Genomic DNA, 15,898 nt, shown 5'->3' on the forward strand with positions numbered 1-15,898 from the left:
CTTGTTATCTCAGATTCTCCAGCATCTGCAGTTCCTACTATCTCTGATACAATCTGAAGGCAGTTGTATTTTACACAACAATAACTAAATAAGGACCAAAAATATTAATTTTCTTTGCTATTTAGAAAACTGGTTTGCTGACTGCTGATGGACTTCATAACTAAATATATTTTCACTTGAGCTATTGTCGTTAAAGTCACAAGTAGAACTCTCGCCAGTTACCAGGTTGTTTGTGATTATGTCAAGCGTCAGTGAATTTTTACCCTTAAATTCTAAGGGCTGAGATTTTGCAAAACCATCAAGGCCAGCTTTGCTGAATAATTAGCCTTAAGCCAGTCATGTATCTGTTTTCATTGTGAATGTATTGTATAATCTCATTGATGGTAAGGTTATATTTCAAAGAATACATTTTAGATTTTGCATATTGGTAATATTGGGTCACAATATTTTCCAAGATTAGAAACATTATTTCTAACTTTTTAGTTGCTAAACAATAGGTAAATTTAGGTAATTGGAAAGGTGAAGGCTTTGCTTATGGACAAACTTTGAATATGTTCAGAGATCAGTTTGAGTCAAAGTTTTATTTTAATCTGTGGAATGAAGGATAAGCAAACACAGACTTCACTCTCAATTATGGAACAAAACTTAATTTACATTGTAACTCCATTATTCAGATGATATTTACAATGGATATTTCACGAGAAAATTATATGTATGGAAAATCATTCTTTGCTATCTCCATGACTCACTGTGTTGATTAAAATTGTGGGGATCTTGTAGAGTTAAATAGATACTTTCCACAGCACAAAATAGTCAACCAGCTTGATGCTAAAATTTGAAAGCAAATGGATCAGCTATAGTAAATTTCACCAAGGGCACCACATGGTTTTCATATTAACTTACACTCTCCCAGTGGTTTGAGGATGCTGAGAATTTTAGATGACAATACAAGCCCACCTCAAGAATGTAATTTCACCGCACTGTGGCTGCCGCATGAAGGAGAATATTTTAAATTGGTATGCAGCTGCTCTGTTTTGTGGCAATCTTCTTCCTGTTCCTCTCCTGGGGACTTAACCCCCTTGTTGGGCTTTCGTTTTGTGGCACTTGCAAGGAAACCAAGCACCATCTGCTCTTCACTATCTCATCAGTGAAATCAAGCCTCATACTAAGAGGCCTGAATTGGATAGCCCCTGAAAATAGGTGTGGGGATCACAATTTGCAATGAACCTGAATTTGATTGCACTGCAGCAGCCATGCCACTTCATGTTGCCTGCTCATTCGATTGATCGCTGTATCCAGTCAAATGTGCAGTTGGCTGGATTTATCAGCGGCAGGCAGTGAATACTGTGAATGGCTAGCACCACTGGAACCTAGTCCACAACTCTTAAAGGCGATGTGCATTATGCTTTGAGCAGGTACTGAACCGTGGTTGAAGAGACTCCAAAATGGAACAGTTAGGAAAGTTAAGCTCAAGGATTTTCAGATTCTGCATTGAAGGCCTTGGTGGAGGAGGTGAAAAGGAAGAGGGATATCCTGTATCTCCAGGAGGCCATCCAGACACATGATGAAAAGTTGGTGCGAGCAGATAGCCATGGAGGACAGTGATGAAGCTTGGGCCCCGATGACCTAGTTGCAGAACTGTAAGAAGTTCAGTGACAAGTGTTTAACATCAGTGAATGCATCATCAAATGCCATATGCTACCAACTGTACCAGCAGTCTCTGACAAGTGCTCAGTATTCCACATCTCTTTCAACCATCTTCCAACAACCACTATCAATCAGGACTCTTGTGTAGCATGGATTGCCGTGTCCTGCTCTGTATATCAAGGAGCAAATTTGAAACTTGCCTGAGTAATAACATCGAGCAGTCCTAGTAGAAACTGATAACAAACACAATAAAAACAAAAGATTTGCACTATCTGTGGAAAGGGAAATGTTTAATTTTATCATTTTGTTGAAGGCTGACATACAGGAATAAGGGCAGGCTATTCAGCACCTCCATGCCTTTCTGGTATTTGGAGAGGTCATTGTTGAAACCTTTTCTGTACCCTGTCCAAAGTATTCACATCCTTCTGGTAGTGTGGTGATCAGAACTATGCGCAATATTCCAAGTGTGGCCTAACTAAATTTCTGTAAAGCTGCGTCATAATTTGTCTATCCTTACATTCAGTGCCCCTTCCAATGAAGGCAAGCATGCCATAGGCCTTTTTTACTACCTTACCTACCTGTGCTGCCACCTTCAGTGATCTGTGGACCTGCACACCCAGATCCCTCTGCATATCAATACTCCTAAAGGTTCTGCCATTCACTGTATAATTTCCATCTGTACTTGACCACCTGTACTGGATCATTACAGTCTTGTAGATATTATTAATCAGTTTGTTAAGATATGATGCACATTTGGACCAGGTGAGACTTGAACTCAGACCTCTTGGCCCAGAGGTAGGGACACTACCACAAGAGTCCCAGAGAGTTGGTAGCGACATGATTGAAGGTATGCCTCCAAAGAGACTGAGACCTGAATACAGTGGCCTAGACCACTTGGCCACACCACAACAGAATATTGCCTGTGCCTTTGGGTTGCTAGTCCAGCAGTAAGACCGCTGAGGCAATACCTCTCCCAAATACCCTCACTTAATGATAAACTACCTTCCTCTAAAGCCTGATTAAATGTTCTCCTTTGAGGTTCAGCTAGTTGATCCAGTGAGTTGATGAGTCATGTGGATCAGGAAGTGCCAGGGAAGATTCTGTACTGTCTGTTTGGAGGTCGCTGCTCTCAGCAAGGTAGCAATCATGGTTTATGAAGAAAAAAAATGATTGCTATCCAGTGATTTGGAGCTGTCGGCAAGTGGACAGGAGTGCATTTGCTTGTATTACTGTTATAATTTTCTTTATATATTAAAGAGGCTGCACTTACAAAGGGGTCGAGGTTATGTACCTATACCTTTGTAGGGCCCAGTTTGACCCCTATCTGGTCAGTCCACCTCAGGAAGAATTGATAAGTACTGGAATAGGCGTAGCTGCAGATTCAATAGAACCAACAGGGGTGGCACGGTGACTCAGTGGTTAGCACTGCTGCCTCACAGCACCAGGGACCCTGGTTCAATTCTGTCCTCGGGTGACTGTCTGTGTGGAGTTTGCTCGTTCTCCCAGTGTCAGCGTAGGTTTGCTCCGGTTTCCTCCCACAATCCAAAGATGTGCAGGCTAGGTGGATTGGCCATGCTAAATTGCCCGTAGTGTTCAGGGATGTGTAGATTAGGTGGATTATAGAGGGATGGGTGTGGATGGGATGCTGTCAGGGTCAGTGTAGACTTGTTGGGCCAAAGGGCCAGTTTCCACTCTGTAGGGATTCTATGATTCAGAATGAACCACACCATAACTTGGTACTGTATAGCAAGTGATATTTTGATCAGGATAGCCATTACCTCGCAGAATAGTTTTATTACACGCTATCTCATCATCAAGCTTACACATGAGCAGATGTCAACAGCATTATTCACAAGTTTGCCCTCGCATCTATCTGGAAGTGCGTGGAACTGTCAGAGTCCCAACGTGTATATTGACGTAGGCTCTTAGTAGATAGTAATAGAGAACCAATTAGTTGCAAACTCCACCAATATATCAAGGAAAGGGACCTTATTTGATTGCTTTATTTTCAATATTCATATTGGAAGCATACAAGTGCTAGTAGGTTAATGATCATTTCTATTTGAGTTGCATTTCTCATGGTAACCAACAAAGCAAGAGTTGGGCTTAAATAGAATCTCGTGGCAGCAACATCTGTATTTGTGTACACAGTAAAGTTACTATTGAACTCAACTGCACGAGTCACGAAGTTCATGAGTTGAACACTGAATCAGACACTAGCAGTAAATCTAGATTGACTTTTACTCTATGCCAATATATCATGGTGTCTTCTTGATAGGCACATTAGTAAATAGGCTAGCAATATTGGACATGCTATTGCTCCCTTCATAAGAGTTGTATGGTCTTTGCAAAATTGAAAGAATCCTTCAATGTGTACGAAAAGCGCATATAAAGACTCTATAACTGACACTAAAACTAGATGCACCAACTTAACAACATTTGGCCAATGCATATTGTACAGAGCAAATCACAGGCAAAATAGGGCATAAAGGGCCATCACTTTTGAGTGTTATGTGTGGATACTGTGAACCATGAAACTGAATGCTGTCATAAACCATCTCATGCAGGTTGACACTCTAATGCAAGTCCAACAGTTCCCTCAGCAACTTGGCCTTGGCCTTGCGTTTGGCTGTGCAATCATGTGTAGTGGTAGGTCCTATTGATACAAAATTGGAGCCATCATTAAGCACAGTATGCATTTTGTTGGTATAGTCAAGTTTGTTGAGGATGGCTACTTCAGTCCTTTTAGCTTTATGTTTATCAGGGATTGCTTTTAATATCATGGAGCACCAGACATTCACATTAGTCAATTCAGGCACTTAACAATATACATGTGCCAGATCTGCCAGGTATGCTTTTAGGGTCTCCTCATCCTCATTGAATGCTGGTTTGTAATGAGATAACAACTGGTAATGAAGGAGTTTGAACTCATCAGTACCTCTTCCGATTTAATGCAGCATGAGGACACATCAAAATTGAAACCACGAATGAGAACAAACTCCTGGTTTTCAGTGAGGACATGCTCCAAGGGATTGGTATCTTTAACTATGCTATCCATTCATGTCCAAGTACATTTATATAGTGTAACCCATGAAAGGGCCTATGTCCACCACTTTTGGCTCTGAATGTTTAGCAGTCCAACACCAACTTACCCTGGAAGGGGTAGATGTCTCAAACTATTTAAAGCACAGGTGACATTAGCCATCTCTTGCTGCAGCTTTGCAATAAACCCACAAATGTTTGTCCACCTGCCTCACCTTGCTAATGATGCCTGCATCCTGAGAATTAGCAAAATTTATTTTTAGTAAGGTTTCCATGATTCTCGCTGCCTGAAGAAAGAACTTTGTGCTGCCTTTCAGGAATTTGTGACATCCCAAAGGACTTTGCTGATAAAGAAGTGGTGTAGAATGAGAACTTTGTCTGATTTCTCCCCACCCTTCCTTTTTAGTTATAGTGACTTTAATTGGATGAGCTAAGATCAGCTAACTGAGTGTGGAATTGAACTTGGACCTTTCCTAGCATGCATGATTTAGTGTGACTCCATGTTGTGCATTCACTCAAAACTCTGGAGAGAGCTGCATGCAATGCAACTAATGCAAATTGTTCAAAGATGTTTTTGTTCGCAATGAGCTGGGAGTGTCCTGACCATATTACATTTTGATGAAGGAAATTATAGTGTTGCTTATATGACGTGTAATCTGTTGCCAGAAACACCTGCCACGGAGTTTTATGTTACACATTCAACAGTAAATCAATCCCATTGTTTTATTTCACCGAGCTTGTTGTTTTGGTCCCTTGTCTTAGCTTCAGTTGTGGGTTCCAAGGCTGGATTACTGCTGCTGAGTTTTCACTTCTCTTTACTCAGTGTAAATCGGAAAGTTGGTATTTTATTAGTTAAGTCCACTGCCAAATCAGCCTTTGGAATAATTTGTACCTTGGCATTCCAGTTGGACTGTGGCACTAGGGGTGGTTAGCCACGGTAGAAAAGATAGAAAATATTTTAGAGTCCAGTATTTGTTCTGTAGGATTTCCAGAATGCCTGACCCAGTTCAGTACGGCTTTTTTTTTTGATGTCACAACTTCCCCCACCTGTTTGTGTGTGTCATTCCTCCACTCTCCTCTCCTGCAGGGCATGGTGAACTTTGCATTTGACATTTTTTGTGTATTTTGATCTTTGGAGATAGGGCAAGAATAAGATGATGTTGGACAGGACCAGCAACATCAGGACCAGCAACATCACAAGGAATCCACATGCCTGCTTACCTGAATATATAGGCAAAGGCATGTCTACTTCCTCTTGGTCCAGGACCAATGCTGTGGAGACTTCACTTTACAAAGGAAGCCGTTCATGAACTGTCACATGCCTCAAAGCTGACTCGTAGTGCAACTCAAAGTTGCAGGCCACTGTAAAGTATGCAAATGCCCTGAACATTTCTGCTAAGGGGACCACTGTAAGTTGATACTGAAAATATTGTGTTATATCTCAGAGTAAGTATACCTTTTAAAAACATGCTCAGGATATTATTTCTTTATCATAGCATGTTGTACTGATCCTATACTTCATCCTGCCTCAGATCACTTGAAGCATGGCACTATGCTGGAAGCATAGTCATAGAATCCTGCACAGCATGCTGCTTAATATTAGCCCAGACACTGATGTGCCTGAATAATGTTTATGCATAATAGCTAGTAATAATAATTGATGGATTCTTCAATAGTACAATATCAGTGCACAGCTTCTTATGTTTTGGGAGATAACATAAGCATTGGCAAATCCGGTAAAACAACCTGAAAGAGGCAAACTTACAGTTTTATGGAAGCAGTGAAAATCTATTAAAAGAACTCCAATAACTTGGTTGTAGACACTTGGAAAACTAATGGAAGTCCAAGCAGGCAATAGCTTCATGCTTATTGATCAGGAAGGAAGTGCACTGTGTACATTCAGGAGAGGCTTTGAGCAGAACTGAACAAGATGGAGTAATTCAGAAGGATGACCACCACACAGATTGGGTCCCTTCATTATGCTTGTGTGTGTTTTAATGAAAAATGGAACCATAAGATTATACTTAGATTGAATATGCCTCAAACTTATAGGTTGTCTGCAGAAAATACCAATGCTAAGAGAAGTAAATGCTAAGTTTCATGTGCATAACTTTTTTTCCAAGCTGGATGTGAGTACTGCTGTATTGTTGGCAGAAGCTCACAACATTTCAGGATGATACTGTTTCAACTATGTGACAACTTGGGCTATCATTTATCCAACAGATATTGCAGCAATACATGGATCAGATTATAAAGAATATACCTGGTTGTATTTGCATTGCTAATGGTATTGCAGTTATAGAATCCCTACAGTATGGAAACAGGCCATTCAGCCCAACAAGTCCACACCAATTCTGCAAAGCGCATCACACCCAGACTCACCCCCTACCCTTTCCCTGTAAACTTGTATTTCCCATGGCTAATCTACCTAATTCACACATCCCTGCATACTATGAACAATTTAGCATAGCCAATCCACCTAACCTGCACATCTTTGGACTGTGGGAGGAAACCGGAGGATGCAGCAGAAACCAACACAGACATGGGGAGAATGTGCAAACTCCACACAGACAGTCACCCTGGGGTGGAATCAAACCTGGGTCCCTGGTGCTGTGAGGCAGCAGTGCTAACCACTGAGCCACCGTGCCACCCCAAAGATAAAGACACCGCTGAGTTATCAGTTAAATAAAAGTGCAGCATGACCACAATCTTCACCTACTGGTGATGGCAGCATGACAACATGAATTGATATTTAACAGCACAAAAGTCCAAAGTCAGTGTCGGCCAGATCAGCTTCTGTGACACTGTCTGATTTGTTTTTATTTTATTGCTATATATACCCTAGTTTGTGGGCAATATACCTCTACTGAGAGATTGCTCAAGAAGATGGCTCCTGTGGATAGCTGAGTTGATATTAAGTGATTATGTGTCATAGGAAGATGTTATCACCTGTATGGAACAATGAATTGTTAAAAAAAGCTGTTGGATATTACAATACCATGCCATCTACACCCATCATTTTATGTTATGGGAGATAACATAGCATCATTACGTCAGGTAAAATCTGTTTTTTCTTCATTCACTCATAAGATGTGGGTGTTGCCGGTTGGGCAAGCATTTATTACCTATCCCTAGCTGCTCTCAAAAAGGTGGTGAGCTGCTGCTTTGAACTGCTGTGGGTAGACCCACAGTGCTGTTAGGGAGACAATTTCAGGATTTTGACCCAGCAACACTGAAGGAATAGTGATACATTTCCAAGCCAGAATGGTGGGTGGCTTGGAAGGGAACTTGCAGGTGATGGTGTTCCCATGTATCTGTTGCCTTTGTCCTTCTAGATGGAAGTGGTCCTGAGTTTGGAAGGTGCTGTCTAAGAAGCTTTGGCACGTTCCTGCAGTGCAGCTTGTAGCCGGTGCACACTGCTGCTACTGAGTGTGGTGAAGGGAGTGGATGTTTGTGGATGTGGATTAAAAAATTTCATCTGTAATGTGATCATAACACTATCATTGTCCGTCTCATTCACCAATGACTTTTAGGAAAGGGAATCCATGGTTCTTCCCGATCTGGCCAATGTAATTCCAGACCCATTTGAATGTGGTTGACAATGTGGTTGTGGTTAACTGCTCTCTGAAATGGCTTAGCAAACCACTCAGTTCAAAGGGTTTCTGTGCTGTATGACTCTATGAATATTAGAGATGGGCAACAAATGCTGGCCTGGCCAGTGATAAGTCCTATAAAATTAATGAGTAAAACAAAAGCACATTGCTAATCTTGATGCACACTCACATGTTTATAGAGCCATGGATTTGTGTGTGTTCCAGCTTATAATTTCTGCTGCTGTGCTGCAATTTACTCGGGAAAGAGTCCAGAGTTCAAATGTTTGTTCCATTTACACAGGTTTGTTTGCTGAATCAGCTGTCTGAGCTTCTGATATGGAAGGCAATACCAGTTAAATAAAAGTACAATTTAACAACAAAAACTTGCATTTACATTGCATTTTATAGCAGACTAAAAATGCCCCAAAATTGTTGAGGTAAACACTTCAGCAAATTTAGTTCGGATTGTGCATCCTCAGCAAATTGTTCCCAAATATATCCTTAATATTGGGTTCATATGAACAAAGAAAGTTCCAAAGGATAATTGGTTAAAACCTGGCTCAAAGGCAAGACAACAATCTAGAGGTACCCTCATGTTTTCATTCATTCATGGGACATGGTCATTGCTGTCCATTATTGTCTAACAGTAATTGCCTGTGAGAAGATTGTGATGAATCACTGCAGCTCCATGTTTTGTAGATTTAACCACAGTGCAGTTAGGGATGGAGTTCCAGGCTATTAACCCAGTGAATTGTAGCAGCGGCAATGTAGTTCCACTTCGGGAGGGTATGTGGCTTAGAGGGGAAACTGTAGCTGGCAGTGTTCCTATGTATCTGCTGACCTTGTCCTTCTAGATGGTAGAAGTTACAGGTTTGGAAGGTGCTGTCTGAGGAGCCTTGGTGAGTTGTTACAGTGCATTTTATAGATGATACAGACAGCTACTACTGAGTGTCGGTGGTAAAGTGAGTACATGTTGAAACTATTGACTCCAGGTTTTCTAGGGCCTTACCCCGTGTCACACAAAGTCAAATGCTGCCTCGATGTCAACAGCAGTGACCTTCCCTCCCTTCTTGTGTTTGGCTCTTCAGTTCCCGTTCAGACCACAATTGTCATGAGCTCAGCAGCAGAGTACAACCCGAACTGAATATTAGAGAACAGGTTAATGCTGAGAAAATCCCAATTGACAGCATTTGACAACACTTCATCCATTTAAGAAGTGTGGGTAGGCTTCTAATGTTGCTGGCTGAATGCGAGGTAGAGAGCTCTGGAGCCTCAACAAACCCAGCTGGGAGCTGCAGTGAAAGCTCAGTGCGAGAGGGTGCAGAGATAAATTTAAGAAGATAAATATCAAAAGGGACTGTGTCAATAGGTAGCTCCTAATGAACCAATGGGGTGCCTTGGCTGCCTGTCAGCCCCTAAGGGGTGTGGAACCTTAGGCTCTGACAGCATCTCAGTCTGCTGCAGAAAGGCTGATTCCAATGGAACTGACAGCTTCTCGGCAGGTGAGGCCACTCCATTCCCCAAATGCTTGCCATCCTGGCCTGCTGACCCTAGTGAGGTCCTGAAATACTTCAATTGCCTGCCTCCTTCCATTTGGCAGCATCCAAACCTACCACTGGGAAACATCCTCAGCAGCAGAATGGCACCATAGAGTGCCATCCTGGCTTGGCTCCCCACTATTTTCCTGGGTAAGTGAATTCTCTCATCTCTAGTGCACACAATATTAAATAAAAAATTCCCCTGAAGAAACAAGGAACTAAGAAATAGAAGCAGGAATAGGCCAAACGATCACTCGAGACTGTTCCAGTGTTCAAACACTTCATGGACAATCTTCAACTTCAACTCCAATTCCCACCTGACCACCTATATTCTTCGATTCTCTTGGTGCCAAAATGCATCGCTGTCAATCTTAAATTTACCCAATAACTCAGCATCCGAGTGATCTCAGCTAGAGTTCCAAAGATTCACAACCCTCATGTTCAGGCCAAAATAGCAGGCTTGTTATCCTGACTTTAATTCAATAAAACAGATGTGATTTTTCTCTGATTGTGAGTGGGATGGGGACATTAAAGTGTGAGAAATCAGCATCCCATTCCCCATTTCTAGCTTGAATTAAAATTTCAAATAATATAGACCTATTCTACTTAATCTCTTCATGGGACAGTCCTCCCAACAGCAAGAAATGTAATTTATTTTACCTTTTTTTTAAGAAAAGGCAACAAGGCAGGAATGGGGGGTAAAGATCATTGGCTTGCTCAGGGACATAATTTGATATAACTAAAACCTATCCACTTCAGTAAAGGAAGAAAATGACACTAGACTATCTGCAACACTAATTGCATAGCGTAGTAAAACTTTGGTACTGAATGAGATCCTTTGGTACTTTAGCAAATTCTATTCAAAGCTAATCACAAGAACACAACTAAGAATGACCCATTGAGCCTGTTGTGCCATTCAATACAATTGTAATGGATTTTGAGCTGAAATTCTACTTTAGCACCTGCTCCCCAGATCCTTCAACCCCTTGAAGGACCAAAAGTCTGACTTAACCCTTTTTTTTTGAAAGCATATTCAGCAATGATGTGTCCAGAACACCCCAAGATAGAGAATTCCAAAGATCTGCAATCCTCCAAGTTAAATCATTTTTCCTCATCTCAGTCCTAACTAATCCTGAGATTACTTGTGCTTTTGTTTTCAATGAACAGGAAATCTGTTTCTGTATCTATTCAATGACATTGAATCAGAATCCTGTATGTTTCAATAGGATCACCTCGCATTCTTCTAAACTCCAGAGGGTATTGATCCAATTTACTCAGGCTTTCATCAAGGGATAACTTCTTCCCATGGACTAATTTGTTGTATTGCCTCCCATGCAGGAAACCAGTCACTGGAGGTAATATTACTGGTAATATTGACATTGATAGGTGAACAGTCAGCCTCACAATCCTTAATTTTCCAGTTTGGTTGAGATTCTGTAGTTCTGTTTCCTTTTGACTGGGATTGATTTACAGCATTAAGGGTGAGAGAGAATCCTTTTTATTTTCTGTTTCCTTTTTAACTGGTTTGCACCACTCTGATCTAAAGAGGTTTTTTTTACCTGCATCACAGATAACTAAAATTTCTTTCCCTAACTATGATCTTCTTAGCATACTAATGCTTGAGCCCAGGATAATGTACATAAGAATGTTCAGTTCTACTAATCCATGACTGTAGAGTTGAAACAAGCTTCTTAACTCCTTTTTTGTTTCTTATTCCTGGAGGGTAAAACAGACATATCATCAAGAAGTGAGTTTCTGCTGAAGGTAAAAAATAGTCAGCCTGCCTCATTATCTCTTTGAATTCAGTCTCTCCTTGGTTGAAAATTCCCTGTAAATTACTTACGTAACATTCAGTTGGCTTTAGACGGGACTTGACCAGATGGTCACTGAACATAAATCCTCAATTTTTCAGTAGCAGTCTTTCCTGCAAAAACATTCTGAATTTAAAAGTTTAAAAAAAAACTTTTAAATACTTTGGGGCTCAGATCCATAGTCAATTGCAATCTATTTACAATTACTTAATATGAGACATTCCCAGGCAACAGCAAGAGAGAAAAGGTTTTGTTTGCATCGAAGAATTTAGGCTGGATTTGAATTTAGTTTTAGGAGTTACAGAACAATCTTTTGGATCAGATGATAATTGATATCTATAATATGATCAAAATCTTATGACATGTAGTTCTAGTCTCGCTGGTTCCGGAATGCCTTCTGTGGAATGTGATTCATCATGGTTAAGCAATACAGATTATAATGTTGAAAGCTGTTAACATTTCAGGCTAATATTAGATTGATATTCTGATTACCCTCCTGGAAACTTTATTTCCTTGTCAGTTTTTCTCTAAAGCAATTCACTAACATTTTTGGATGGTAAGTCAATGGAAGTATAGGTGGTCAATTGTCTGCAGATATGGGTGAACCAATAGACCATACAACTTTCAATTTATAGGGGCTAGATTTGTGGGATTCTAAACTCATAGCTAATTTCCCCAAACTTTTACCTCAGAGCTAAAACATTTGTGCATGCTACACATTATATGCAAATTAAAACTATGATGCACTGTGCACATGCTGGGTAGTAATTCTGTAGCAGTGGTGTTCTAAAGGTATAAAAGCAGTATTCCCCTTCTATCTATCCCATCTAAGTGTGGGACTGGAAGAGGTCAATATCAAGTCAGATATTGTCTTCGCCAAACCCAAGATAGACCACAGAATAAATGGTCTATGTGGCCTGACTCCAGCATTCAAAAGACTCTATTCAACTATAAGGACCATCTCTTCACTATATATCCCTAGGCATTTTGTACATCACATGTCCTTTTTTTGGCTGTTCTATATTTAAGCAGTAAATTATTGTTTGCAGAATACTTGATGAGACATATCAGTAGGAATAAAATGTTAATATGAGAAATGGTCACCAATAAGTGGTTTTGTGCTAAAGCAAGACTTGACTCAGGCTTTTATAAACTGAAAGTGATTCAGTAGGTTTAATCCTGAATTCTGATTTACTTTTGCTGGTGTGCAAAACAAAGTGGCTGAAGATGTAGGTACAAGGTTTTTAATTCAATAGTAGGTAAAATAACTTCACAGAGGCTGGTATCCTGTTACCAAGTCACCCTTTATTTACACGTGGAAAGTCCTTGATGCTGATCCAGCTCCCTCAGAGCCAGCTGTCAGAGTGAACAGAACCTCCGATACTCCTGTTTATATCTGTCAGCCAGGGCTCCCTGATTGGACCACGTTAATCTGGTCCAATCAGAGCACTCATATTATATGAGGTCCACCTGGCTGACCTCATCATAATTACTACAGTAGGTTCAGTAGCGAGCAGGAGAAATGTCAGCTCATTTGTTTGAGTTCAGCTGTGATGCCTGTTTTTACACAGGGTGTATGCGATAGAAACAAGGCACCATCAGGGCTGTGATGAAATACTTTCCATTTGCCTGGATGAGTTTGCAACAACAATCTTAAAAACTCAACACCACCCCTGACAAAGTAGTAGCAACTTTTTTGACACCTAACCTACCACCTTCAACATTCATTCCTCTCACCACAGATGCATGGTGCAGGAGAGTGTAACAGCCAGTGGATGCACTGCAACAACTCCTTCATCAGCAAATTCCAAACTTGTAGCCTCTACCACATAGAATGACAAGGCCAGCAGATGAGAACACATGGGAACAGGAAGTATTTACACCCGAAGGACTGCAATGGATTGAGAAAGCAGCCTACCACCATAATCTAAATGGCAATTAATGATGGGAAATAAATGCTGGCCCGGCCAGCGACACCCACTCCCGTATATGAATAATGAAAATCCATCAGCCTAACACTTACGTATCAGTGTTTATGTACCGTTCCAGACTCCTCCCATTTCTTCTCATCTAAATTAGCCATTATAACCATCAATTCCTTACCCCTCAGATTCTTGTCTAGCTCCCCCTTAACTGTGTCTGTACCACTTGCTTCCCCTCATCTAAATTCCCTTTTAGATTTATTGGAAATCGCCTCTAACTATGCTCTTTCACTCAAGAGGAACCGTTCTCTCTGTATCCACTCTAACAAAACCTTTCATAATTTTGAATGCCTCTATTAGGTCACCCCCTCCAGCTTCTTCAAGAGTGAGAAGTATACTGAAGCATTTGCAGTAAGATCTGTGATAAATTTTTTGCATCCTCTCCAGTGCCTCCATAAACTTTTTATAATATTGTGTAAGATTATAAGAAATGTGGCCTCACCAAAGTTTGCTACAGGTTTAGCACACCTTCCCTACTTCTCAATTTACCCGTTTATAAATAAAGCCTGGTGCTTGGTTGTTTTTTTAATAGCCCTGCTAATCTATGGCAGAACTTATAATGGTTTGTGTATTTGTGCTGTAAGATCCCTTTGTTCTTCTATTCCACCTAGACTTGCAGCTTCCAAGTTATGAGTGACTTCCTTATTCTTCCAACCAAAATGTACTATTTGTCATTTGTCTGCATTAAACTTTTATTTGCTGATTATTTGACTGTTCTGAGCGTTTTGTTAGTGTGCTGGTGTAATTTCTTGTGGTCCTCCTTGCCATTGACTGTAGTCTCCATTTAGAATAATCCACAAAAAGTATAAATTGTAATTTTGATTCCAAAATCTAACTCAATGCAAATTGTGAAAGCAGGGATCCAGCACTGATGTTGTGGAACACCACTTCCCATACTTGAAGCTAACGAGTTAAATAACGCCACAGAGGCTGATATCCCTTCACCCCAAGTCATCCTTTATTTCCACGTGGAGAGTCTTTGTCACTGATCCAACTTTCTCAGAGTCAGCTCTGAGTGAACAGCTTCTTGATTAGGCCTGGTCCAATCAGGGAACTCATTCTGAAGTCCACCTGGCTGAACTCATTACAGTCACTACAACTAATATCCATTCTGTGACCAGTTTCTTGATTCCACATTTGCAAAAGGCCCTTTGAATATCAAGGTAAATTGCATTACCAAAGTCTACACTCTCTATTACCACCTCGAAATAATAAGTAAGATTGATGAAGCAAGATTTTCCCTTTTGAAATCCATCCTGTATATCATTATTGTATCTCACATTTTTAGGTCTTCTAATCACACCTTCCTGGTAAGCTAACTTGTCTATAGTTCACAGGGTATGTCCTGAATCCCTCCTCCCCTTTGTAAATATAGGAATTACATTAGCTAACTGCCAGACCTCTCTTTGCTTTAACAAAATAGTAATTTGCGTAATATTGCCTCTCCTCCAGTTTATTCACAAATATGCAGATGTAATTCATCTGTGGGATCTCCTTGAATTATTGACATAGGACTTGTGTCCTATCATCACTGTAGAGTGTAATTAGTTATGGTTATTGTTGTCTAGATGTTTGTTTTGTTACTTCACTTAGTGTCTCTGGTTTAATTCCCATTACGAGATTGAATGCTGAATATTCCCTTTTTGACATAGTGAGGTAGAAAATGGTCTTGATTACATAAAAGGAATTCCATTCTGTGTTTCCCCTTTCAGCTCTAACTATGCCATGCTGAATAGGCTTCCAGTGTTCACTGTCTAGCCTCACATTTGAAGGAAGGTCACTTGGGCCTGGTTATAAAAGACTTCCAGACCCCTGCAAGCAAAACTCTCATCTTGAGAAGCAATCAACAGACAAGGATGGAGAAAGTAGAAGAGAAAGTAAAGTGTCCCCCTTATTTCAATGCTCATTGTTAATTTGTCAGGGAGAAGTGGAAAATGGTTGGATGTAAAGAGCAATGATTTTCTGATATAGCATCAAGACAACTGCAATATTCTTAATGATGAAATTCCGCATGTTGACCTGCCCATGTTTCCTGGGTGATCAAACACTGAGCCTACAAACATTGGGCTCTTAAAATCTGATACAGATTTCAGCAATCCAAAGTAAATCAATGGTTTTGTTTTATTGTCAGAGCTGTGTCGGAACATGTACAGTATAATTAAATCATAGGTGGTGTCCTTGATCACATACTGCTATACAATGCAGTGACTAGCTATTTACTCATTATTACAGAGATAACAAGGTGTAGAGCTGGATGAACACAACAGGCCAAGCAGCATCATAGG

General features: G+C 40.5%; 1 protein-coding gene across 2 annotated transcripts in view; it reads left to right on the forward strand.

The window, feature by feature from the left end:
- LOC109935612 (non-compact myelin associated protein) overlaps positions 1–15,898 on the forward strand; it is a 71,535-nt gene that overhangs the window by 35,647 nt on the left and 19,990 nt on the right. Inside the window, exon 2 of one of the 2 annotated variants that reach the window (XM_048613224.1) lies at positions 15,326–15,490. The exons of the other annotated variant lie outside the window; for it this stretch is intronic. Within the exon in view, the coding sequence (XP_048469181.1) occupies position 15,490 (1 nt within the window). The 5' untranslated portion in view covers positions 15,326–15,489. The remainder of the gene's footprint in view (positions 1–15,325; positions 15,491–15,898) is intronic. 2 annotated transcript variants of the gene reach the window in all.

This window comes from Rhincodon typus, chromosome 27, assembly GCF_021869965.1.
Source record: "Rhincodon typus isolate 14 chromosome 27, sRhiTyp1.1, whole genome shotgun sequence".
NCBI classification, from domain to species: domain Eukaryota; kingdom Metazoa; phylum Chordata; class Chondrichthyes; order Orectolobiformes; family Rhincodontidae; genus Rhincodon; species Rhincodon typus.